A 25,260-nucleotide genomic window follows, 5' to 3' on the forward strand; every position below is an offset into this window, starting at 1 on the left:
TCCCGACTGTCACTGTTTAAGCTATTCGTTGTTTAGCCAACTTTTATCTTCAAGTTTACCCAACTTTGACACTAGACACAGTCAACATACGGGTCGATTTTCGATAACCCCACTTTCTCAGTTCACGTGTTGGTAACATGATCGCTAAGTTAAGCGTCACTAATGTCACAAATAATACAAACTTACGGATTTACTTACTGTTGTAACTGTTCATTCATATTTTAATTTGTATGGAATATTTTCGAAGTCTTGGGTTTTCGGAGGTTTAGCATAGTATTACATACCACTAACCATACGATATGAATGAATGACCAACAAATATAGTTACTAAATTCTCGCAAATGTGCGACATATTGTTACGCTTTTTGGCGAAAAGTCCCCTTAAATTCTGCCGGTTATTCGAATAATCTTACATTAAAATCATTGACTTATTACTCACGATGAATCATGTGCCGCGAGGTACTACTTCTGAAATCACGATTTCATTACAATCAGATTCAAAACAAATAGCCGTAGATCACAAATGTCAAAAGATCTCACTTCGGCCATCAGAGAAATAGTAAAGTAGCTACATATTTTACATACATTGTAGTATGATAAATAATGTGGCAAAGAGGACACATTATCACTCAGCACTTTGTCCTACAACAAAGTACTGACATAAACCATAACAATTCAACTACACCAAAACATCAGTTACGATACTCTTACAAATAATCCCGTTCGAATCCCACCTTCAAAATAAAAGCCATAGCAGCACACCGTGATGGTCGTAATGAACAGTTCCGGTCGATAAAGCCGCCTGTTGAACGCCACGGGCCTGCTGGGCTAACGACCTGCGTGAACATTCACTCGCTAGTCTCGCTACCTCCTGTGCTAACACCGGTGTGATATACTATTAACCCTCTAGTTTCTAAGGTACATTTAGCAGTAGTTTATCTATTCAATAGTTTAAACTCGTATAAAATAACGCTATTGAATAGATAAACTACCGCTGCACTCAGAAACCGGGCATAATACTGCTTCTTTTTGTATTTATGAATAAGAGATTTGTAATGTGTGATTTGTATTTATTTATACTGCCCTTTCTCTCTTTAATGCTATGAATCCCATATGGTAGTCGGGTTAGCCTGATCCTTTTGATCCACTTCGCTCTGTCCTGGACATCGTCATTATTTATACTAAACAATTTCAAACAAAATCACACTCTATTATTATTATGGTTTTAGGGTATAAACCAAGAAACGCCACATGCCAAGATCCTTTTATTCACATAGACACATTGTGTATTTACAAAATCAATACATTTGCAAAAATTTATAACTTTTTAACATGGGAATAGACGAAGACCAAAGAACGCCACCAGCTACTATCCTAGCAAGTTTGTTTTGTTTCTGTATGAGGTTGTTAAATCACGTTTACGTATTTATTAAGTCATTTAGGTCATAATATTCCTAATAGGTAATTACAATTTCATAATTTTCCTTCAGAATGAAAGGTAAAACCACTATTTTCAACGTCATAGTTTTTGAAACCATTGTTCATTAAACTAGCAGAAACTAAAATCTACATTATCTACTATTATAATCTTTACGTTACGAAATTCTTAACATAAACTTAAATAAAAGCTATCTAAGCATTGCGTAGACGTGTGACAGCACAGCAAAAATCTCATTTCCATACATTTTTGATGGCGGTGTCTAGGCAGACACGCGCCGCTCATGCGCAGTAGTTCCATGCTCGCGCTGGACACGCCTAGTGGCCCTGTAAATATGAACGAGGTTTGAAACGTGCGGGAAATTGCAATACGTATGCACGTTACAGGGGCCTGAAATATGCGCTATATTCCCTAAAGATTTACCTTTTCTGATATAGTTATATGAATACGAATTTGCAGAAAGTAGCAAATGTAATATAGTATAGAATGACACAACTTATTAATTATTTATAGTTGATATAGAATTATATGGCATCAATATGCGACGGATGTAAGTCACCTAGCAGCCACGTTAAAAACCATGTTAACAATGGTTAAGATTGTCTCTATGTAGATATCAGTATGTGTTAGTGTCGTGGGTTCGATTCCTAACCGGAACAAATATTTGTGTGAGCCACTTGTAGATGCGCATTGTGTCCGTAGTTAGTACACAAAAATAAAAAATATTTTTTTCTTTTGCTACTGTTTTTTGTCCTGTAGTAATCTTATCCGAATACGATTCGCTCATTTGTCGTATCACTCATTTAATCTACTTCTAGACGTCCGATACTTTCCCCGTATCTGATATGACTGTGATCAGAATAACAAGGGTTTGGGGCTTCGTATCAAAGGAAGTTTGTAGAATGATATGAATGCCTTAATACATAAAGATTTCTTGCTCCTCATTACAAAGCATGTACCTACTAGAGTAAGATCCCAGAGCTGCCAGACCTACGTCATTTTAGCAAAGCTGAAACTTTGAGGATTGTTAGTATAAAGGGTCTGTTAAGAGGTATGCACATCCACTACCTTGAAAGCGGGGCCGTTTCTGAGGTAGCGCGGAGTGAAGGTGCGTAAAAAACGACCCAACCCACGTTATAGTAGCAAAGTTGGTTTTCAGATATGTTATTAATGATATTATGTAGAATTAAAATTGACTATTGCCAGACCGTTTCCCGGGGCCATTACTTCTGCCAGACGCCTTAAATGTTATAAAAAAATGAGGTCAACTACGTCATAGTAGCAAGCCTAAATTTTATATATGTTATTAAAGGTACAATTTTAAGACCCCCTGTATGCGGACAGACCATTCCGCGGGGCCCTTCGTCCCCTAGACGCCATTAAACTTTCCCTATGAGTGCGAGAGTAAGAGCATTATTCATACGCATAAATGAAAAACAATTGAATTAAAAAAATAAAAATTGAAAAATTATTGAATACTAACTGACCCGCGCATCTTTGCTTGCGTCACTTAAGAGAAATAGGTCAAAATGTTACATAAACGGGTTATGTAACATTTTTCACTGGTACTCTGCTCCTATTGGTCGTAGCGTGATGATATATAGCTTATAGCTTTTCTCAATAAATAGGCTATCCAACAGTAAAATATTTTTTTATTCGCACCAGTAGTTCCTGAGATTAGCGCGTTCACACAAACAAACAAACTTCTCAGCTTTATAAAATTAGTATAGATTAAAAGTACTTGGAATGTTTAGGAAGATAAGTAACATTATTTCAATTATTAATATTATATTATATATTATATATTAGGTATATTATTATATTATTATATTATTTTATTTCATTATTTCAATATACCTACTTGTAACTGTTTTCAACATCATTACCTACATTTTTTTTACAGAGAATTCAAGTAACAATGAAGACGATGGTGGAGATGATTTAAATATTCAATTTGATGAGGGAAGAGCTCAGATAATGATGATGATGATGAATGACTACAATTTTTTTTTTCATAATTTTTGTGAATAGTGTAAACCATATCTATTTTTAAAATAATTCCCAAAATAATGTTACTTATCTTCCTAAACATTCCAAGTACTTTTAATCTATACTAATTTTATAAAGCTGAGAAGTTTGTTTGTTTGTGTGAACGCGCTAATCTCAGGAACTACTGGTGCGAATAAAAAAATATTTTACTGTTGGATAGCCTATTTATTGAGAAAAGCTATAAGCTATATATCATCACGCTACGACCAATAGGAACAGAGTACCAGTGAAAAATGTTACATAACCCGTTTATGTAACATTTTGACCTATTTCTCTTAAGTGACGCAAGCAAAGATGCGCGGGTCAGTTAGTATTCAATAATTTTTCAATTTTTATTTTTTTAATTCAATTGTTTTTCATTTATGCGTATGAATAATGCTCTTACTCTCGCACTCATAGGGAAAGTTTAATGGCGTCTAGGGGACGAAGGGCCCCGCGGCATGGTCTGTCCGCATACAGGGGGTCTTAAAATTGTACCTTTAATAACATATATAAAATTTAGGCTTGCTACTATGACGTAGTTGACCTCATTTTTTTATAACATTTAAGGCGTCTGGCAGAAGTAATGGCCCCGGGAAACGGTCTGGCAATAGTCAATTTTAATTCTACATAATATCATTAATAACATATCTGAAAACCAACTTTGCTACTATAACGTGGGTTGGGTCGTTTTTTACGCACCTTCACTCCGCGCTACCTCAGAAACGGCCCCGCTTTCAAGGTAGTGGATGTGCATACCTCTTAACAGACCCTTTATACTAACAATCCTCAAAGTTTCAGCTTTGCTAAAATGACGTAGGTCTGGCAGCTCTGGGATCTTGGTCCATACTTAATTTTGAAGTATTGATAACATTAAACTCAGCTTTGTTCATTTTTAATTGCTAATTAATTATTAATTACATTATCGAAAACAAAGCATGTTGTATCAAGGATTCATTAAAAATAAATACATGTAATATGGTCAGTAGGATAGATTAACAATTTGATTTTATCCTGGTTGACTAATATCGTCAAAGAAATAAATAATATAATAAACCTAATACATATTCAGTAGCAGGAAAATATGAATGACCAATACCAATATTTCAATATCAGTTATTACTAATATTCGTATCATTATCAATATGCCTTGAAAAAAGGTCAGGTGCGTAGTACTCGTAACTGACGGTCCTGTATGACAAGATGTATGGATGTAACTAAATGAGGAATGGGTAGTTTTTAAGGATTCCTGTTTGGTAGATGGATATGAAAGAGGCAATGGAAGTTTGTAAGGATCGTACCAACTGGCGTTCTTAGGTCTCTGTCTACTTGTATCGGGAAAAGGCGTGATTTTATGTACGTATCGTATCATATTCTGATGTAATATACGATATTCGACACGAAGGAAGTGACGAACACATAAATAATACACCGTTGCATTACTTCAAATAAATGTAATACGAAACCTTGCAGGTATTGATTCAGACTTTAAAACGTGGATTGATCGGCCGATGAGTTGGGCAACATGTTTGATGACTTGTTGGCGGTTTTTGGGGGTGTGGAGTTACTGCAGGATCCGTTTGGTGATAAGTTTAGCGTTTTCTTTGATGTGGATGGAGTGTAATTTACATATTATGTAATTATTTGATTTGTTAACTCGATTTTTCATTTGATTTCTTCGTTGACCTGTAAATGCATAAGTGCAGTTTACACTGCTTAGATTTAATATGTTGTGTATTGAAAGCAATACTATCTTTTCTTCAGTGATAGTAGGAAGGCGAAAATAATGTGTCTATATGTTACGTTTTTAAAACTAAACGACTGAATTAGTTCAGCAAAAATCTGATTTCTGTGTAGATTAGGTTTCTTTAAAAATTGTCTGTAGAGGCGTATTTGCAGACAATTATATTATCCAAGCACTCGTGTAAAACTTACTTAAAATAAAATAAAGACCAGTTTTATTACGAAACATGATTTTTATAGCTCTTTTATTGAGAACAAGTATATTTTTATAATTATTACCACTATTTATACACACAATTGTGCTGTTTTGTGCAACTGTTTTATAATCGGAGGGCAAGAGTACGTTTCCAACTAAGGAAAGGGTTTCAATAGATAATGACGTTCGTCACGCTATGGTACAATGTTATCTAACTATTGTAAGCCCTTCATAGTAAATGGTAATTTTAGACATTGTGTACAGTTTTTTTTGTTATTTTCTATCATTATGTTAGTTTTCCCTATACGTTTAATTGGCTGAGCTGTACGGTGTTAAATCAGCCAGCTTTTAATCTACTAATGCCCCACTATTGGACAAGGATCTGGTCTCAAATTGAGAGAGATAGAGACGAAGTTAGAATAAATAAATAAATTTATTTTTACAATTTTGTCTGAATCAGTTTTCACGCAGAAATACTTTACTTCTCGTTCTCCCTAGAGGTTAAGTCTTCATAATAGACTTAACCCTCCAACCACTGAACTACAGAACCTTCCCTTCATCACTACATCACCTTATTTTATAACTACAGACATAAATCATTCAAACCTTGACCGCGAATCATAAATGCACTATAAAGCCTTCAAGAGTGACAAGACAGCGAGAGCAAGTCACTTCAGTTTAATGGAGAAGCTGATCATAGATACTACACTCTATCTCTGCATCTATCTTAGTCTGAGTGATATGCCTGCATACATTGCTGTATGAACAATGAAGCCGGTATAAGGTTAGCGTTGAAATCAAACCATTAACGACTGGTTTCACCTAAGCTAAAGCCACAATTCATAGCTCGGCATAATTCCATCCCATAGATTGCAACAATGCCATGAGAAAACAGTCTTAATTTTACATGATAAGCTATTCTATTTTTTATATTTTTATCCAAAAGTGATCAAACTCAATATACATGAGTATCAGTTAGCTTGTGAAGTTTTGGCAGCTTTTTCATATGTTTGCTGTCACTTATTCTATTGAATGGGTAATCTAACATTTATCCATGTGCTGTAAAACTGGCCCTTATCCTATCAAATACTGACAAAGTTACAGTTATTATTATCGGCTTAAAGTAGCTCTTTATTCTTATGCCGTCTGGGTGGTCAGACATTAGGGACGGCAAATTGCCCATCATAATTGCTAAGGAACGGGTTGGACAGTTGTTTATTGTATTTTATTATAAACAGATCGAGTAACAGCGCATGTTATGAATATTACTCACATAACATGAGTAATAATTCTACGGAATACAACTTTGGGAGTGTAAAAATTATTGTACTTTGCAGTACAGCTTTTTGCGAAAAACTCAAAACTCTTGAATCGATTGTCTTTTGGTTTTTATCTATGAACAGTCTTTCTGTAATAGCTATTTTTTAGTCTATCATTTACTACCGTTTCTGCAATTGGCTGCCATCTGATAATGATTAGGGAAAATGCAAAGAATTTAGCGCTGTAACCGCGCTTGAATTTTAGGGTAGAACAATTAGCCGAATATCTTAGAATCCCTTTTTCTCAATAAAAATATCTTATGAAAGTCTTCTGTCTTTCTTATTACAGAAATGTCTTAATGTTGTTTTCCCAATAGTAGTGTTTCGATATAATCCAAGTTGTCCAATGAATCAGGTTTATATTTCTGCGTGTTCATCAATCCTGACTCCTATCAATCTGTATAACAGAGTTGCTATAAATACACGTAGGGCCGATGTATATCTCATCCATTATCTGGGTCAGATAGGGCTGCCCACAGCCATGTTGGGGTCAGCATTTCCTGGATAAAAAATACATGAATTAGGTTTTTGTTGGTTCTTTGAGTGAAATAAATAGCTCTATTAAGTAGTGCTGTGTTCGCGAGTAATCTTTTCTGTCTTGTTATTATGAAACTTCTCCATTTATTGCTTTGTTTATTGAAAAGTATATCCTCGGCAAGGCTTTCCTTTACTTCACACTACATAATAGAACCTGAATCCACTCTTAAAATCATTGAATTAATTTTCGCAATTAAGATATTTACAACTAGGTTATGTTTTGATGAATGCTACCTATTTGTACTAATAAATAGCAACAAAGTGTCAGTGTTATTGTCCGATAACGTACAAACCATTCCTCTCGAGACACTTAAACGTTGAACAGGTGCCAGCCCTACTTCGTGGACTGCTTAATCCTGTTATCTGTCGTTCTCATTGGATGTGATTTTAACTGTAACGTGGACTTTCTACAGATGGACTAACGAACGGATTAAACATGACATTTTATACTTTGACTGAGTCAGTTTTAAAATGTCAATATCATTTTCAGACTGTCTTTATAGCCAGAGTTGTAGATGATTGTAGATCATGATATTTCGATTGATTTCCGAGACAGCCAGAACTTTAAGCTCAAAGCTATTGCCCATGGCCTTGCCCAGAACATAGTTCTGTAGGTACATACATACATGTGATCACAACTTTTTCTTATAGGGGTAGGCAGAGACCAGAGATAATGATTATATGTAATTCTGTTCATGATAAATGAATTTAACCCATTACTGTCCCACTGCTGGGCAAGGGTGTTCTCTTGAAACGAGTATAGTGTGGTTCCTTGACTCAGTGGATTGATTTGATTTTGTTTAATCGCGTAAACATACTATGTGTTGGCAGACTGTTTGTCGGTTTGAATAATTTTCTCCCTTTTATTTCTTCGCAATTTTCTCTCGAATACCAAACAACAAACCATATTGCAATGGAAATATCTGGAAAGTATCTTCACGCATTAATAGACAATTGTGTATCAATCAATGCGATGTATTGAATATTTAATAAAGAACTCACGTTGCAACAATCATTGTTGTGATTCTTGGTAGAGAATGTACTGCACTAGATATATGTAGGGTAAAACTAAAGTATTACGTATACAAAATATGTAATACGATTCTTGCTAATTGGATTTCTAGGTATTGCGTTTATCCGAAATTATTTTGTGTGTTTCGCAATATTATATTCTCGGAATGAAGCTGCATAATGGTCTATTTGTAGAATTAATACTAGATTTGCAAAAAAATATATTCAACTCGCTTCGGTCCTGATGCTGGTAGTGGGTCTCTTCCTGGAATTAAAGGCCTAATTTATTTATTTATCTGCTTACAAAAATAGTATATAATCGAACGTATTGCCTTAGGTATTCTCTACCTGAGGGTAGTGTAGAGATGGAAAAGTAGGTGTAGTTAATAACATATTGATGTCAGTCCAGTCTATACTCCTTAAAGTCTTGTATGGAGAAAATTTGAATGTAGAATCTAAAAAACGCGTTTATAATGTTGCATGAAAAAATTGCATACACTAGAGGAAGTAAGCATACTGTACAGTAAAATGTTAAAGTTACGGTAGCTTTACCGTATCAATAGTAAGACAGTCAATAACCCCGCGATCGCAACTAGTTGCATGCGTCCGTTTTGGCTGTGTTTCCGTCTTACATGTGTTGATTACTTAAACAAGTGTTTACGAGTCCGTGCGCAAGACTGCACGCTCCACTGCGCACACGTACGCAATATGGGATGTAGGTGTACTTATCACTGTATACTATACTACAATAACTTGTCTTGTGTGTAAGGTTCGCGGCTGTCGGAAGTATACAAGATTCAGGATTTAGAACATAATTGACACGCAGACGTATGCAGCTGATAATGGCGTGTTTGATACGGCTACTTTTTTTTGGAGAATCGCATACCTAATTATTCTAACCCAAATAAATAATGTAAGCCGAAGTTGTCTACTAAGTTATCCGACTATAGTAGACCTAGAGACCCTAAAATGTAGAAAACTGTTGAAAATGTTTACAGTTGAACTTCAGTATGTGTAATTAGATGTTTTATGATAATCAGCGGCAGTCAAATAATTTATTGTAATCTTATCAAAAATCACAATAAACAGAATTACCGATTAAATGTCGATAATATCTAATCAAAGAGAAATAATCTCTTTGACGATAAAACTTCACGGTTTAATTAAAGTAAAGGCTCCCGACCATATCTTTAAGACACAATTATGCTACTTATAGACTGTTATTATCTGCTTCAGGTTTTTTAGTTTTGCTTGCAAGGTGAAAAAAATTATTCCGGTAACCTTAGTCTCAGCATTTCTTGCATTCTATAGATGCAGTTTTAACCGCAATCCTGATAAAATTACCTATTATTTGCACTAAGTCTTTACTCACCCTATGCAATATTACGATTCAGTGAAAACGCAAATAACTCCCAAACGACTCATTTCGACCTGTGACGTCACAAACTGTATTTCTCACAATTTTACACAACTCATAAAGCAATAGTTTCTAGCAGTTTACTACTAAATGTGAAGTGCAAATTAACTGCTTTTCTTCTAAGATTTATTTGTAACAAACGTATTAATGGAGAAGTGTTTGTTGACTGCAGACTTCAACCTACTGAAAACTGTATTAATGTACTTTAACTTTAAGACCTTACCGTTGGGTGTCTTTTTAATTGAAGCGCCTTGGTAAGAGATCCTGAGAATCAGTTGCATTTACCGGTCAGTAATCAATCATAGTTAAGTAAACCTTGGCGCCATCGGTCTGCTGGGGGTAAATGCTATGCTACAGCTTTAAAACTGAGATTCTTTCTGCTTCTGAAGGCACGTAACTTAATTCAGTGTGTGTTGCTGTTATGCCTGAGCACCTTATGACCGGCTTATAAGGAAAACAGGGGCACTACAAAGCCTGAAAATAACTATTTCACTTAGAGTGGAACGTCTAAACTTCGTAGAAAGAAAGAAAGACGTGTATTTCTCTCTGAAAAGCCAGTTAATCATTATAAACACGTGATAGAATGATGAATGATCACAATAAAACTCGGCACGCATGGTATGCGTCAATGTAATTCCACGTACACATCTAAACACATCACAATATCTCCATAGACAATAATATATTTTTAGTATTTCCAACTAATGCCGGTTTCCTCTCGTTTTTCCTAGCGTTTGTTTACCAGTTCCGATAAATGAGCGTTTATATCTTCATGTTTTTGTTTATCGTAAGGGGTCAGTGTGTTTGAAGGTCCTCACTCTGCTAGTAAGTGTCAAATGCTTCGTATACAAATATTCGTATGTAATACATATCTTATACCAAACGTTTTATACTTTTCTATTCATAATGGTTGATGGTATTTGGTTAGCTTAGCAAGTGGGATTTTGACAGAATCTGTATACATTTGCTATCATGTCGGATTGCCATATCGTCAGTGCTAAATATAGCATTTCTGTTTAATAGGTTTTCCTGACCTATAATTTCTAACAATTTTCAAAAACGCTTAAGTAGAACTATACATATAATTGTTCACGATTTCGGAACCCACGTTTCAAAAAACTAACAAAACAAACCTAATTTATATTTCGTTTTCTGGGAAACAATGTTCCCGTTACCGATCAATAGTCCTTGCATATAAACAGTCCGGCTCTCAGAACACACTATTACATAAAAATATATTCACAGCGGATTACCAAATCTCAATATTGTTGGAACGTCGGATGCTCGCTGTAATCTATTCGCTCTCTTATATTTAGGACGATGGCAATAAACTTCACTACGTAAGGAGGCGTGCAGATCAGAAATGTTGCTGATAGACTTAGAACAACAGACGAAAATAGGAAACTAAATAAAAGGTCCCTTATTTTCTATTGACGTTATTTTTAGCTGTATAGGTATGAGTATTGCACCGGAAAATTGATCTCTGTTCCTCTTAAATTATCTAGTAATCGGTTCCGAATTTTGATTTTTAATTCTTATTTTCAGTTCCCTAGAATAAAGACTATAGAATGTCTTCAAAGACGGTGACAGAAAATACAAATTTGTACACACTTTTGGTGTGATATATTTAGATTTTAATTTAAGCTCGTATCCTCATCTGTAGGCAATGATTATCGAGTGTTATCCTGTGCATTTTTCTTTATCCTTTCCACCATAGATCTTGCAGAAAGTGGGGCGTGCGCCTAACGTCCTGCCGTTTCTTTACGACGCACGCTAATGTGCCTCTGTCTTCCACAACAATTTCCGGGAACGCATAAATACATGTATATTGAACTTCCTTGTTCTATTGAACGAGACAGATATACTTTATGGTATTTCTTTGTTCCAATGGGGCTACAAGTTAAGAAAGAATCGCTAGGCGATTTCCATATTATAGACATCACTCCCTTTTTTCCGCAGACACCGTAGGAGCACTTAACAGCATGCGTATTTTGCATCTCAGTTACAACTAGTGAATGTCATTTTTATAGTCAATTATGTTGTACATTGCAGTTTCCACGTAATGTAGTAATCACCATAATTTAAGGAAAGAAACAATGTACTGAATAGCGGCTCTCCAATTTGCAACTGAGATACCACTTTGCTTCAGTGCTGTACACAAGACTGCGTGTCTGTAGATATGAACAAAAAGCAGTAAAAGTGAAAACCTGCTATTAAATAACGGTGGCTTGTGGTGACACATCTTGAGAAAATTACAATGTAATTTTATAATGAGATGAAAATTTCTTAATCGTGAGAAAATTCGCGTGGTTTAAGGATCTGGAAAGTGAAACAATAGAATTATGTAAGTAATTTTAGTAGGTACAATTTTGTAGCAGAACATTTTATTTGTGGGCGAATAGAATTTCGTGGGCAGTATTTAATTTACACTTATTAAACTTGATAGCTGGTAGATCAATGCTTTGTCATTTTGTCAATAAAAATAGTCATTTTTGGTCAAATCAACTCGATAATTATAATGAACTGAATGCTACACTCTACCTAATCTACGTATATGCCTATCAGCATTCATATCTATCGGGATTCAATAAAAATTCGCTTTCAATTTGTACAAAAATAGAAAGTTGTAATAACAATATCTGTTTGCGTGTGTTCTCTGTTGATAAGCGAACTCAGTCCCTTTCGCAGCTTAATCGCGGTCAATTTCTATTCAAATGTTTTGTCCCGATGGGTTTCATTGCAACGTGTTTGTTTTACCTCGCTCCTACATATTACCACAGTGTACGCAGGGATACTTATATTACTCATACCAAAAGTGTGTTAAGAATGATTTTAATATCAGAAAAATGTAGGTTCTAAGAAGTATATGCGACTACTGTCATTAGACCTAGGGTTGACGAAGGGTCATGGTTTCGTTTAAAAATATCGCGTTGTAACGCTATAAACCTCACCTTTTTCTTTAAACTGGAAAAGACAAGAAGTGGATATTTAAACATCTTCCTCTTGATTATCCTCCCTACTAAGCAGCAGGCGTGATACTAAAAGAATTGTATCAAGGAACTGGTGCCTTACATTTCGAGCAGATTTCCTATTAAGTACCACGTTCATTCATTTTCTTGCGAATAGAGAATGCGTATGCGTTTCTGAGTTATTTCATTTCACTGTACTGATTACACTGTGCCGTAGTATGAACGCATCCCAACGTTGAACGGGTAGGGTTGTGCGTAAAGCTGTTAGGTAAATATTCTCCATTGCGTATAGTTGCGTAAGTTCGATCCTATATTAGGATACGTTATGGCGAATTGTATTATTTCTAAATACAGGGTGTAACAGACAGGCTACCGAAAACGAAAAAAAAATGATTCTAGACATGATTCTGGTGCTTATGGCGTTGAAAATTTTCATCGCTTTTTTCATGATTTTTCCGATTTTTTATGCGTTTTTTTTATTTTTTTTCGGTATTATTTCGTTAATACTACACAGTGCAACATGAATATGAGAAAAAATCCGTCATATTACTGTTTTTCACAAAAAACAGCAATGGATTAAAACAACGTATAAATTCGCTATCAGCTGTCCGCGGCCAACGACACCGCGCCGGCGGCGGCCGGCCGCGAAGGTCGACGTACCTACGCGCGCCACACAGACACGATTACGCACACAGCTGTCAGCCTCACTCTCACTAGTATGCAGCGTTACTTAGTATTTGTTCTTCTATGTTAAAAATGAAAATGACATAATTATCCCGCTCTCCGATAAAAGGTACATTAATAAGATTTAAAATGTGTGATATCTTATTATTATTACACGTACAAATACATACAGAACGACAAAAAATCCTATTGATATTCTTTAGCGCTATAAAAATCTCTAATAAACAATTTAACAAGTATTGTCGCTTTGTTCTATTTGTTCTTGCAAACTTATTATTCTATTCGATATTTACACGCTCATTCATACAAGCGCGGTGCGACTCGAAAAGTAGATGGCCGTAGTGACGCGTGACGCCGCGACCGCGCGTGGATGTTACATAGATGGGATGCGACAAAATGAATGCTAAGTAATTCTCCGGGGATAATGAATTATGATAAGTTAGTTTCTCTGATAAGAATATTAATGGATATTGATTGTTATCATTGTTATGTACCTACATTTTTTATGGTTTAATTAAATAAACGTTTCGTGTTTATTTTATTTACTTTAATCTGATTTTATGTTATTAAATATCAAAGTAGGTATTTTAAACTTACATCAATAATGTTTGTAATGTTATTCGGTATTTGAATAAAACTACAATGCAACGAGTAACAACTGTGACAAGTAAAAATAGTACCTAATGCCACATCAATATTTTATTCAATCTAATCTCTCGCTGGGATCCTAACTCGTCGCTCGTCACCAAATCGGCGGCGCGCGCGCGGACGGCGACGCGGAGGGAGCGGGTGGCGCGGGCGAGGGGCGGCGCGAGTGAGCGGAGAGGCGCCCGCGCCGGCGGCTCTCTTTGATAGTTCGAGCAATTCGCTCGCGGAAGACGGAAGCTCTTCACCGGTGTCGTTCGTTATGTCCTATTCGTCGTGTCGTGTGTGAACTGTTGTTTATTATTACTTGTTATTGTTTCGGTTTTGAGTTGTTAGTGTTTTTATTGTTATTATTTTTGTTGTTATTGTTTTCGAAGTGCAGTTGTGCTCGTAAATAGGAAGAAATGTTGATGTGCTATGTATGGTGAAGCACGTGGAAGTGCACGGCGTGCTCTGCACCTGTACGTCCGGATCCAAAGGTACCTACTCAAACTCTCGCCATACACCAGGTAATTGCGTGTTGATAGACATTGATAACAATTCGTTTTAGCACTTTCTTATTATTGGTTACATTTTGCTATTATTGTTTGATTTCACGTAAGCCAAGTAGGTATCTACCTACTTACAATTTTACTATGAGCTATTGTAACATACGAGCGTACTTACGATACCTACCATAAACGATACATGAGATTGTTATCTAATAATACATACTAGTGAGCGCATAGACGTGGTGGTACGCGTACGTACCGCTGATTGTTGGCAGCTCCTCGCATGATCAATTATTGTATCAACCACATTGTAAAACTTTTGGCGATTGAAAAGAGTGGCCGTGAGTTTCTCGCTAGCTCTTCTCATAAGGCTCTACCCCCTTTCCGAGCTAGTGGTAGATTCAGTAATTGTAACGACTATCGTAAGTGTCAACATTTGTCCTAAATGAATAAATGATTTGATTTTGATTTTGATACCTACGACGCGTCGCGACATGTCGTCGCTCAGCGCGCCGCCGCCGCCGCCGCCAGAAATCTCGTAGGCATGCGCGGAGATATATCGCGTTGTTCACTATACATTGAATGCTCAAAAATGACTAACTCGGGAACCAATCATTTCCGAGAAAAATGGTTGAAGTAAATTTCGCGCATTTAGTGTCACAAAATTAACACTGAAGTTTTCGGTTAACCGTCGTTTACACCCTGTATACTTCTATGATATAAGTCGTGATCGATTTTTAGTAGGTATTAAAGGCTCCTGATAAACCCTTACTACTATTTGGTAGGGTTTTCCTCTTCCTTTATGTGAATTTTGGATAGAAATTAATCGAATCAGCGGGAATTAACACATGATCGTCAAATGACAATAAGTTCGCCCCGTATTACATAGGACAAACATTATTTATGGCGAAACTTGGGTGTATTTCATATACCTCTGCCTACACCTTCGGGTTTAACAGGCGTGATATTATGTATGTTTATTATATTAGTGTTATTCCATGGCAACCATCTCAATAGTAAAATTTTACGACAGTTGGAACATGTGAAATGGCGGCTTTCCACGGTTTTCCTTTCGTTTGAGCACCACACCATAAAATTATATTACCTTTTAAACATATTGTGAAGGGTGCAAGGGTTATACCGGTCGCTGGCTCATTTTTATTCTATTAGACGCTGCGGGTTTGTTCCTAATGTCGAAGTAAATATTCACGTCAAGGCAAAAAATGTGTGCTATTTTTTTCGGTCAACGGTCACTTTAATTTTGACAGTTATGTGCCATTAGATAACCTTCTTAATCATTGTATTTTTCAGCGTCCTTCCTACTATACTTTCATTTTGTATTGTAACATCAGTCACTTGTACCAATTTTTCAAAAACTGCGTCATACTAGTGATGTTTAACCGACGTAAAAAAGGAGGTTCTGTAGTCGTCCGTATCATTATTCTTGTTTAAAATCTAGTGCTTCCCATGTGGTCATTAAAATAGTTTGGTTTTATCCTGATTTTTTTTAACATTTCATTTTTTTACACAATGTAAAAAAAAATACCAACAACCAAAATCTCATGTTTTTAATATTTTACGTGGAAGTCGTTTTTTTTATAGAATTATATGTTACGTGTAAATAAGAGATGTGCATCATATCTATGTGGTAACCCTAACTAGTAATATAAACATACTGAACGAGAACACTTATAACTAAAACAATAACACGCTTACTAATTTTAGACACTTACAAAATTGTTCAAAACTCGTAACTTGATTTATGTACTGTTCTCAACGTGCTTTTTTGTAAAACTCAAAATATAAGATTCTTAAGTCATTTTTCGACTTATGTAGGACACTCAGTTTTTGAGCAATTTGTACTTTCCCTAGCAGGAATAATTCTTTTGGTAATTTTAGTGTCAAACATGATCGAGCCTTATTTATGCAGGCTCCACTCTCATCTTAAGGCTGCATTTTTTAATTAAAACGTAAGTAAAATTCACATCACTATAAATTAGTAACTTATACAGCGCTTGTTTCCTATCACTATATTATTACCCCTCCCTACATCTGTCTGTCTGTTCGCGATAAACTCAGAATGCACCGAACAGATTTTCGTGCGGTTTTCACCAATAGATAGAGCTATTCCCGAGGAACATTTGGTGTGTAATTTATTAAAGTTTTGTACAAAATATCTTTCTCACTAACAAAATGGGCGGGCTTTAGTATTGTATACAGTTTCATCACAATATTATTTCAAATTATCATACCAGATTAATAACCTTCAATGCAATACCGATACGTCCACCTGTTACGGGTAGCGCTGAGCGCGGCCCGGTGCGGGTCGCCAACGCCCACCGTGTCAATGTGAGCTGCGGATCGATACGCACCCACTAACGTTATCTGTGCAGGGGATGATATCTATGTGTAGTTTGTTATGTACTCATTAACTTTTCTCACTTTTGATAATATTCTCTATTCTTTTGGGAAACCTTTGCACTGTTTAAGCAAGTAGCGTAACCAAATAGGCGAAGGGTCTGTCTTCCAGGCATTTTACAGATCATTATTAAAAGATAAGTACTGCTCTATGGGCCAAAAGTCTCTTAAGTTTAAGATTTTTGTGTTTCATTGTTTCATTTTCACTAAGAATGCACTGTTTCCAACCTTTCTGTATAGGTAGTTAGTGGGTTATGGTGGCTTAGGTTGATGGTGTTCGGACTGTTTTGTAGTATAACTCCGATTACTGTCTTTAAGAAACATGTTAATTTGCAAACTATTGTGACGTTAATAGATCCCGGAATTGATTACGAATTAAACATCTTGTTAATTAGACTAACAAGTCTCTAATCAAGGTCGAAATTATTAAATCATTTCATTCAAAAGGCATACCTAGTTCGATGGGAAAAAGAAAAGATTATTTTTGATTACTCAAGTCATGATTTGACTAGAGGAAAGAATATCATTGTTTAGTAGTCGAAATATAATTCATATGCATGAGTTTCTAACCACTTTGCCACTGGCTATCACATTATAATCTGCCTTTTACCATAACCTTTAAACAATAAAACCGATGTCAATTGACAAGGGTCACGTATTTTTCCACGGCAAGTGAGAAGTGTTCACATAATACACGTATACGGTTGTGCAACAGTGACGCAACGTAGGACAATCGCGGCGAGACAATGGCTGGATAATGGCGCTATTAAGACTCGCTCCTTCGCGTTTTAATGGACGACGCTTTTTATTTAGCCCGGAGGTACTGTTCTAGACCTATGGTATGGGTCAATGGCGGGGAGATAGACTTTTAAACGTAGGGTAGATAGTTTCTTTTGTGAGGTTTTGTGAAAGTCTGAAGACATATTGTGCTGTCAAGTAAACTAAAGTAGAATCGTTCTTTGGGGAAGTTTAGTGTATGTTTTAAGGCTCTTCTATTTGCTTAGCGATTGTTAAGTTTAAGAAAGTATGTATTCTTGGAAATTACACAAAATTTTCATCCGTGGACTTGCAAGTCAAATGTGCCCTTTGCTTTTAGATCTCGTTGAAGTCCTGGCGTAGGAATAAAGCTTTGAGTTTTGTTCTATTTTAGTTAAATCATGTTTTAACTAGAAGAAAAAAAATCTGCATAAACGAAACCATGACTTTAATTTTAAACGGAACACTTCCCAGCAACCTTGGACAATGTGACGTGCACACCATAGTTCATGCAAATAAAAACTAGTCCATAAAACAAATGGTGTTAACATGACGGACTTGCAGTGCGTGGCGTGCCAAAACTAGCGTTCTAATGAAGCCGTAAACTTAAAAACGGAAAACGTAGTGTTTTGTTAGAAACGAAGTTCTTCGTAAATGTGAATACGTTGGCTGTTTTGGTTAATGAGAGGAATAAAGCTAAGTACAGACATTAAAGGCGAGAAGCTGAATTAATTTTTACGGTAAAACTAAAACGTCATCCAAAAAGTGTAACCTTGACAGTATTTTGACTCATACGGAACGAAGCATAATAAAGATTGTATCATAGGAAATACAAATACGTATCAATCAAGTATTAATTCTGTACTAACAAGTAACAGGCAAAGTAGTAAATGATATATAAAGTAGATTTCTGCTATGACAGCTTCTACACTTCTCTCCCCCAAGTATCGTTGCAAAAGCTAAGCTTTTTGTGCGAAGATTCTGCCATCCATCTTAAAATAATGTGTTCATCATAAATCTATTAGCTATACATATGAATATAATACCAATCAAACGTCCATTATTTTCCTTATTCCCAGCAAACAGACTCATCGGCGGCAATACATCACACACTATGTACAATACACTAACCATACAGGAAATCCGAATCGTTACGGCTTCCCGTACAATATCGACGAACAAACCTTCCACGTGGCAGACAACGTATTAGTTACTACTTGTCCTAGTTGCCGTGAGCTATCCTGTTACAAAAAAGGTCCCACTGAAAGCTTTGTGAAAAGTATCTTATTCTCGAGTGTCTTGTTAGAACCTTGAAATGATCTATCATTTATCGAGAAGGTCTATTACTACCTGAATTATTCGGTACATTTGTCTTCCATAATATCTTCTTACCTACTTCTATGGTAAAATGTGTAATTTTTTATTTCATTTCGTTATTTTTGGCAATGAAGTCGCGTTTAGCCATGTCAAAGACCTTTCAAGCGGCTTCAACATCATGACACTAGTTTGACCACTAACCATGGGATAAAAAAACATTAATTGAGAGTAAGTTCTTAAGTTGGTAATTTTGTCAGACATGTTTTACCATTGCCAGTTACCAGGCAACTGTCCCACAATCCAAACAGTACGTGAGTCACCCGGGGAACCCGGTGTCTTTGTGCAGTGCGTGCGTAGGTTACTCCGACTATATTAACTTCTGACCAATGACTGACACACTACAGTTTTGGACTGTCAACAATACGTAATGTAGTCTTTACATGCATCTGTAAAATGTAAAACGCAAGTTCTAAAACCGCCGTGATTTCTAATGGTATTTATATTATTTTGTTTTTATTTCTGCTCGTAGCTTATTTAATTACTAGTTTGTTGATTTATGATTAACTACACATAAGACTCTGAATATGATCGGCATCGCGTTACAATAGCATAGTGTTCTGGAGCTGAGCGTTCTTTAGGATCACGGTTTTTGACATCATACAAAATTAAATATAGTTCTATACTATATTGTGGGCACAATTATGTCTGTGCATTGTAAAACTGATAATGTTGGTATTATCGGTAACTTTTCAGTATGATGTGAAAGGATTTTTGTAGTCATGTTTCTAATGTTTTTTCTTCGTTTGTCAACAGGTCGGTGCGTTGCGCGGATTGAGTACGCGGCGCGGTCGTCAAGCGGTCGGTACACGGAGAGTTATAGAAACTAGAGCACCATGAATGAACTAGACAGCCTGCGTCAGGAGGCCGAGACCTTAAAGAATGCTATCAGAGTAAGTACACAACAAACAGTGGCCTAAATGACCTTTAAAATGACCTAGACTTCCAGCTACAACGGTGCCCTAGTCTTAGACAATTCGTATAACAAAACCAAATCAAAAAAATTAGAAGTCACTTCATCTCCGAAAAGCTGGTCATCCTATTTTGGCTACCAATGAAGTAGTACGATAACGTTGGTTATGCTACTGCCAACAATTTTAACCAAGATAACAAGTCATCAGATGAATGACTAACGCACTTGATGTTATAGTCACACTTGTAATAGTAAGGCTATATTGCAAGATGCATGGTACTGCAAATAATTGCAATATATTCACCACCTATTTCTGACTATTTCATGGTGGTCTTTGATCTCCTAAGCGACATTTATTTTGCCATCAACGCGTCAGAATGACGATACAATTTATTGAGAAGCAGTCCCATCAAATTTCTAACCTAACCACAGCAACTTATAAGCCATAACCTTTAGTTATCTTTTGGGTTTCTCATTAACACTTATACGAAGAGTTCCCTGATCCTCTAACCGTTGTCGTGGTTGTCCAGGATGCGCGGAAGGCCGCGTGCGACACGTCGCTCGCGCAGGCGACGGCGAACCTGGAGCCCATCGGCCGCATACAGATGCGCACGCGCCGCACGCTGCGTGGTCACCTCGCCAAGATCTATGCGATGCACTGGGGCAGCGACTCCAGGTAAACAAACATACACATGATTCTCTTATATCTGAAGTAACTACACAGGACAGAAACACTTTTGAAGCAAGGCTTTTATTATATTTTAATATATTAAAATGGACCACCATCATGTACCTATTTTTTTTTCAATCTGAACAGATATAGAGGTAGAAAATGTTTGAAGCAACCTTTTTAAATAAATCACAAGTAAACGTATTGATCACAAAAGACCTAAGTTATGCTTTCACTTCAATCATTCGTATAAACCACCCTAAGCAATTTCATCATACTGAGTAATCATAATAAGTTTGTAAGACTCCTTCTTTGTCATTTCAAATACTAGACAAGACCGAATGAACTGTTGCACAATTTGACTACAATAATGACTAGTTATTTAAAGGAAAATACACAACACAGAAAAACCATTTGACGCTACAAACCAAGAGATGTTTTCAATCAACTCTATACACAAACATTTAACAGAATCCCTTAGTATCCCGTACAAAACAATCGAATAGTGATTCACCTGACTTTCCCAATGACGTTAGACTAGCACTTGTCATAGAGTTTACGACCGAATCGTATCATAAACTGACATATTTATTGAGGAAATTCTGTCGAATTGACGCGTAGGGCTCGCTAAAGTGCGGCCGGTGCGACTGTGGTATTTGGAAGAAAAATATAGTCATACAGTATTGTTTGTAGGTGTTTATTAATTTATTTGTGAGTCTAGTGTTCATATTGATGGTTGTATTGATCAGGGTCTCAGAAACATAGGTTCTTAGATTTATTATCATTATCCATGACTTCCACATTTTAATTAACTTTCGCTAATATGGTATCTAAAAACAAGCTTTACCTTTTGGGAAACTTTTGACTTAGCTCGCTAAGTTTAATTGGAAAAAGAATATTTGAAAAAATCTTAAATCGTTCTACTAATCGTAACTGTTTCGGAAAAGGTTACAATTTTTACAATAAATAGAGCATAATTATTACATATACTTGTAAAACTTTATATACAACCACCACCCAAAAAAGCAAAAATGATAATTAACAGTTTACTTGTAAATAGTGTGTAAATAATACTCATATAAATTATTAATTAAACCGTCATTCAGAAACTCTACTCTCCAGTTTCATGAGAATCGTTGAGCCATCTGCGACGACGTTCAGCTGACGCCAACAATAATAAAAGCTAAAATTATAAACATTATTATTTGTATTTGTCTCCAATGATAAATCTATTTCTGATTTAGATTTCAATCTTTCTAGAACAGTTTTAATATTAAACACTAGGTTTTTGGCTATAATTATCATTTGAAAGTTCACCATTAAGATAAAATTTTCGAATCCCTGCTGTTTGAACAAGGATATTTTGTCTCGAAATGTTTTGAATTTTGGATTCCAAATTAACTTGATTTCTAGATTTCACATAATATGGTAGGTCAAGATTTTTTCTCTCTAAAATTAAATTCCAGATTACTTCGCACCTTTGTATCTTCTTAAAACAAAAATGTCGCATAAATCCCTGAAATAATGAATACGAACCTGCAAATCAATACAATTTATCCACAATTACAATAAGACAATAACATTAACAAAGGACCCGACCGAAGTACGAATCATACACAATTAAAACAATTATTAAATCATTACTTTTCCTTCTGATATTATACAAAGTTCCTTTTAAATCTATAAGCCTTATTCCTCAGTACATAAGCGCTGTATTCGACTGGTCGTGTAGCTTAGGGTCCTGACTCATTATCACCTGTTACGCACAGAGCACTGTGACGTCAAACTTCTGTAAATAATGAAGTAAAAGGATGTTATTATTTCACTGCGGTCGGAAATGTGATGTGGGATTTTTGTATTTAAATTATAATTGTAGTAAAATGATTTTAAATTTATATAGATTTTGCAACACATTGATTAACATTCACACACACATCACACAATCATTTTTTACTTTATTTGATAACCGATGTATTTACTAAAAAGAGGATAGATCGATTGAAAAGTTACTACTGCTACATGTTGAGTCGCCTGATGCATCAAACAGCATTATAAATTTCTCAATACTTGTAGGCAAGCATTTAGGAGTATAACCTAAAAATGTGGCACGATTCTCCCTTAGTCGCAATATTACATTGAAAAATTGTAATATTACAATCTATCCGCTGTACAGATGTGGAAGTTTTAAGTAATAAATAATAATAAATAGTAGATATGGATATTTTAGGAATCAAGGCATAGCTTTCTATTAAAACAATTTGTTAACTAGTGTGGTTTATTCTCAGGAACTTGGTGTCGGCCAGTCAAGACGGCAAGCTGATCGTGTGGGACAGCCACACGACGAACAAGGTGCACGCGATACCGCTGCGCTCCTCCTGGGTGATGACGTGCGCGTACGCACCCTCCGGCTCTTACGTCGCGTGCGGAGGACTTGATAACATCTGCTCCATCTATAGGTAAGTGCATCAGCCTCGACTTCCAGCAATGTTGGAGTCGGCTTCCAGTCTCACGTGATGCTGGATACTAGAGTTTTACATGAAGCGACTGCTTATAGGACCTCAACAACCCAATTACTTGAGCTATAACACGATACCTACTGGTAGTCAATCTTTTAAGTTTCTCCATCTACTCTGTTTTTTTTTGCGTCGGAGGATCGACTAGGTGGGTTGTTGGTAGTGAAAGTGTTGAAGAAAAGGGGTATATGCTGCGAAGACTTTTACAAACAATACAATTAACAGATTTCAAGTTCGGGCGAACCCAAGCTATTTGTATTACAAAAATGTCGCTCTTTCGTAATCGCATTTTGGTAGAACAATATACGTTGTTTCGTATGATCATTATCAAAAACTGCCTCTTCGAAATTAGGTTTTGAATCATCTTGTCATAAAAGTGTAAATTATGCATTATATTATGTACAAATACAACTTAATGGGCTCCAAATTCATGGAGAACTAAAACATAACCTAAAAAGTAAAGATTATACAGATTATAGTTAGAAACAAGTTAGTAAAACAACAATGCAGTACCTAATACGTTGTTCTGACCTCGTCTTGTTAGAATGTGTTGATCCTGACCGAGATAGCGGCCAGGCTTGTAGAATTAACTTGTAGAGGAATTAACTTAAAATCACGTGAACTGAAAATTTATAAAGATGTTTAGATTATTAGCTGTTAGTCATTTTAGTTGATCAAGTGTAGCATTCCCATATAAAAAAGACCTACAACCTGATAAAAATCTCTCGAGTCAGTTAATCCCGACCCGTTGTGGATTTTTATGAGCCCTTGAGCTGTGGTGGCATTCTGTGAAGGACACCTATATCTAGAAATGGTTGTCTATAATTGATATAGGTGGCAAAGGAAAATAAATGTGTAATATTTACCGTTTTATCTTACGGTTTCTTTGCTGGCCGATGGGCACGAAAGGGTCTGAATTTGTGAGTGGTTAAGGTCGCATGCAAGTTTAATATCCAATTACTCATATAACACCCTTGTGTAAAGTCCCTTAGATCTTATTATAATATATGCAGATATACAGTGTTAAGGGTAGGATTTGTATGTCAACATACTCAACATAGTATCAAGGTGATGGTTAATTTCAAAGGGGTCTGGTAAACTCTCAAAACAACATATCCATACTAATATTATAAATGCGAAAGTAACTCTGTCTGTCTGTCTGTCTGTCTGTCTGCTACTCAATCACGCCTAAACTACTGAACCAATTTGCATGAAATTTGGTATGGAGATAGTTTGATACCCGAGAAAGGACATAGGCTACTTTTTACCCCGGGAAAATGACGCATTTCCCGGGAAAATTCAGGTTTCGCCACCGAAGTCGCGAATAATCAATATTATAATGACATTGAATTAACAAAATTCCGTTGTCATGGCAACAGTTTTAATGGCGGATATATGCTTTAGCGCGAGTTATATGAGATAAAAATAATTTTGAGAATATATTTCGTGAAAAAAAGCATATTTTGTTGTTAAGGAATAATTAAGCTTTGTATTAGTAAAAAAAAATGATTCACGCGAGCGGAGCCGCACGGGTCAGCTAGTAAATCTATACTTTAAACAGATGTGAGTGTTTTTATTGGGCCTTCTTTCATATGCATACCGCCGAAATTTTGCAAGGTGATAGATTCTGTTCTAGATGCTCACCAAGATACATAGTTAACTCGAGCATTAAGTATTACTCTACGTGTTTGGTCTATAGAATAACATACTTTAGGATTGGAGGCACCTTTAAGTTGTAAGTTTTGTAGTCCTTAAATTGAGTTTTACAAAATACCGTATGTTAGTACCTAGCAATCACTACCATCTTTAACAACAAGGCTACGCAAAGGAAATTACAGTTTTAACTTACGCAAGTGAAACCGCGATCATAAGCTAGTAGACGTATATCCACAGTGCTAGTACACGTTGAACCGATGACGTAGACCACGCAAGTTGAGGTTTATAAATAATCAGCGCGAGAGATGGCCGCCGTTGCGTCACGCTCGTAACTCAGGTCAATGAAATACTACATGAACTGAAATGCACTCCGCCACGGATACCTTTACTGCCACTCGGTACACTCTTCCGTTGTGGATTTTTCCGCTTGATACTCGTAGAACAAACTATCTCGTGTCTGTTTGTGTGGTGGCAATCAATAT

At 36.0% G+C, this 25,260-nt stretch overlaps 1 protein-coding gene across 2 annotated transcripts in view; it reads left to right on the forward strand.

Moving 5' to 3' along the window:
• Gbeta13F (guanine nucleotide-binding protein subunit beta-1) overlaps nt 1–25,260 on the forward strand; it is a 42,383-nt gene that overhangs the window by 7,705 nt on the left and 9,418 nt on the right. For both annotated transcript variants that reach the window (XM_076131141.1, XM_076131142.1), the window contains exons 2-4: nt 19,783–19,919; nt 20,470–20,615; nt 22,895–23,065. In XM_076131141.1, the coding sequence (XP_075987256.1) occupies nt 19,863–19,919; nt 20,470–20,615; nt 22,895–23,065 (374 nt within the window). In that variant the 5' untranslated portion in view covers nt 19,783–19,862. The remainder of the gene's footprint in view (nt 1–19,782; nt 19,920–20,469; nt 20,616–22,894; nt 23,066–25,260) is intronic.

This window comes from Anticarsia gemmatalis, chromosome 25 (genome assembly GCF_050436995.1).
Source record: "Anticarsia gemmatalis isolate Benzon Research Colony breed Stoneville strain chromosome 25, ilAntGemm2 primary, whole genome shotgun sequence".
NCBI classification, from domain to species: Eukaryota; Metazoa; Arthropoda; class Insecta; order Lepidoptera; family Erebidae; genus Anticarsia; species Anticarsia gemmatalis.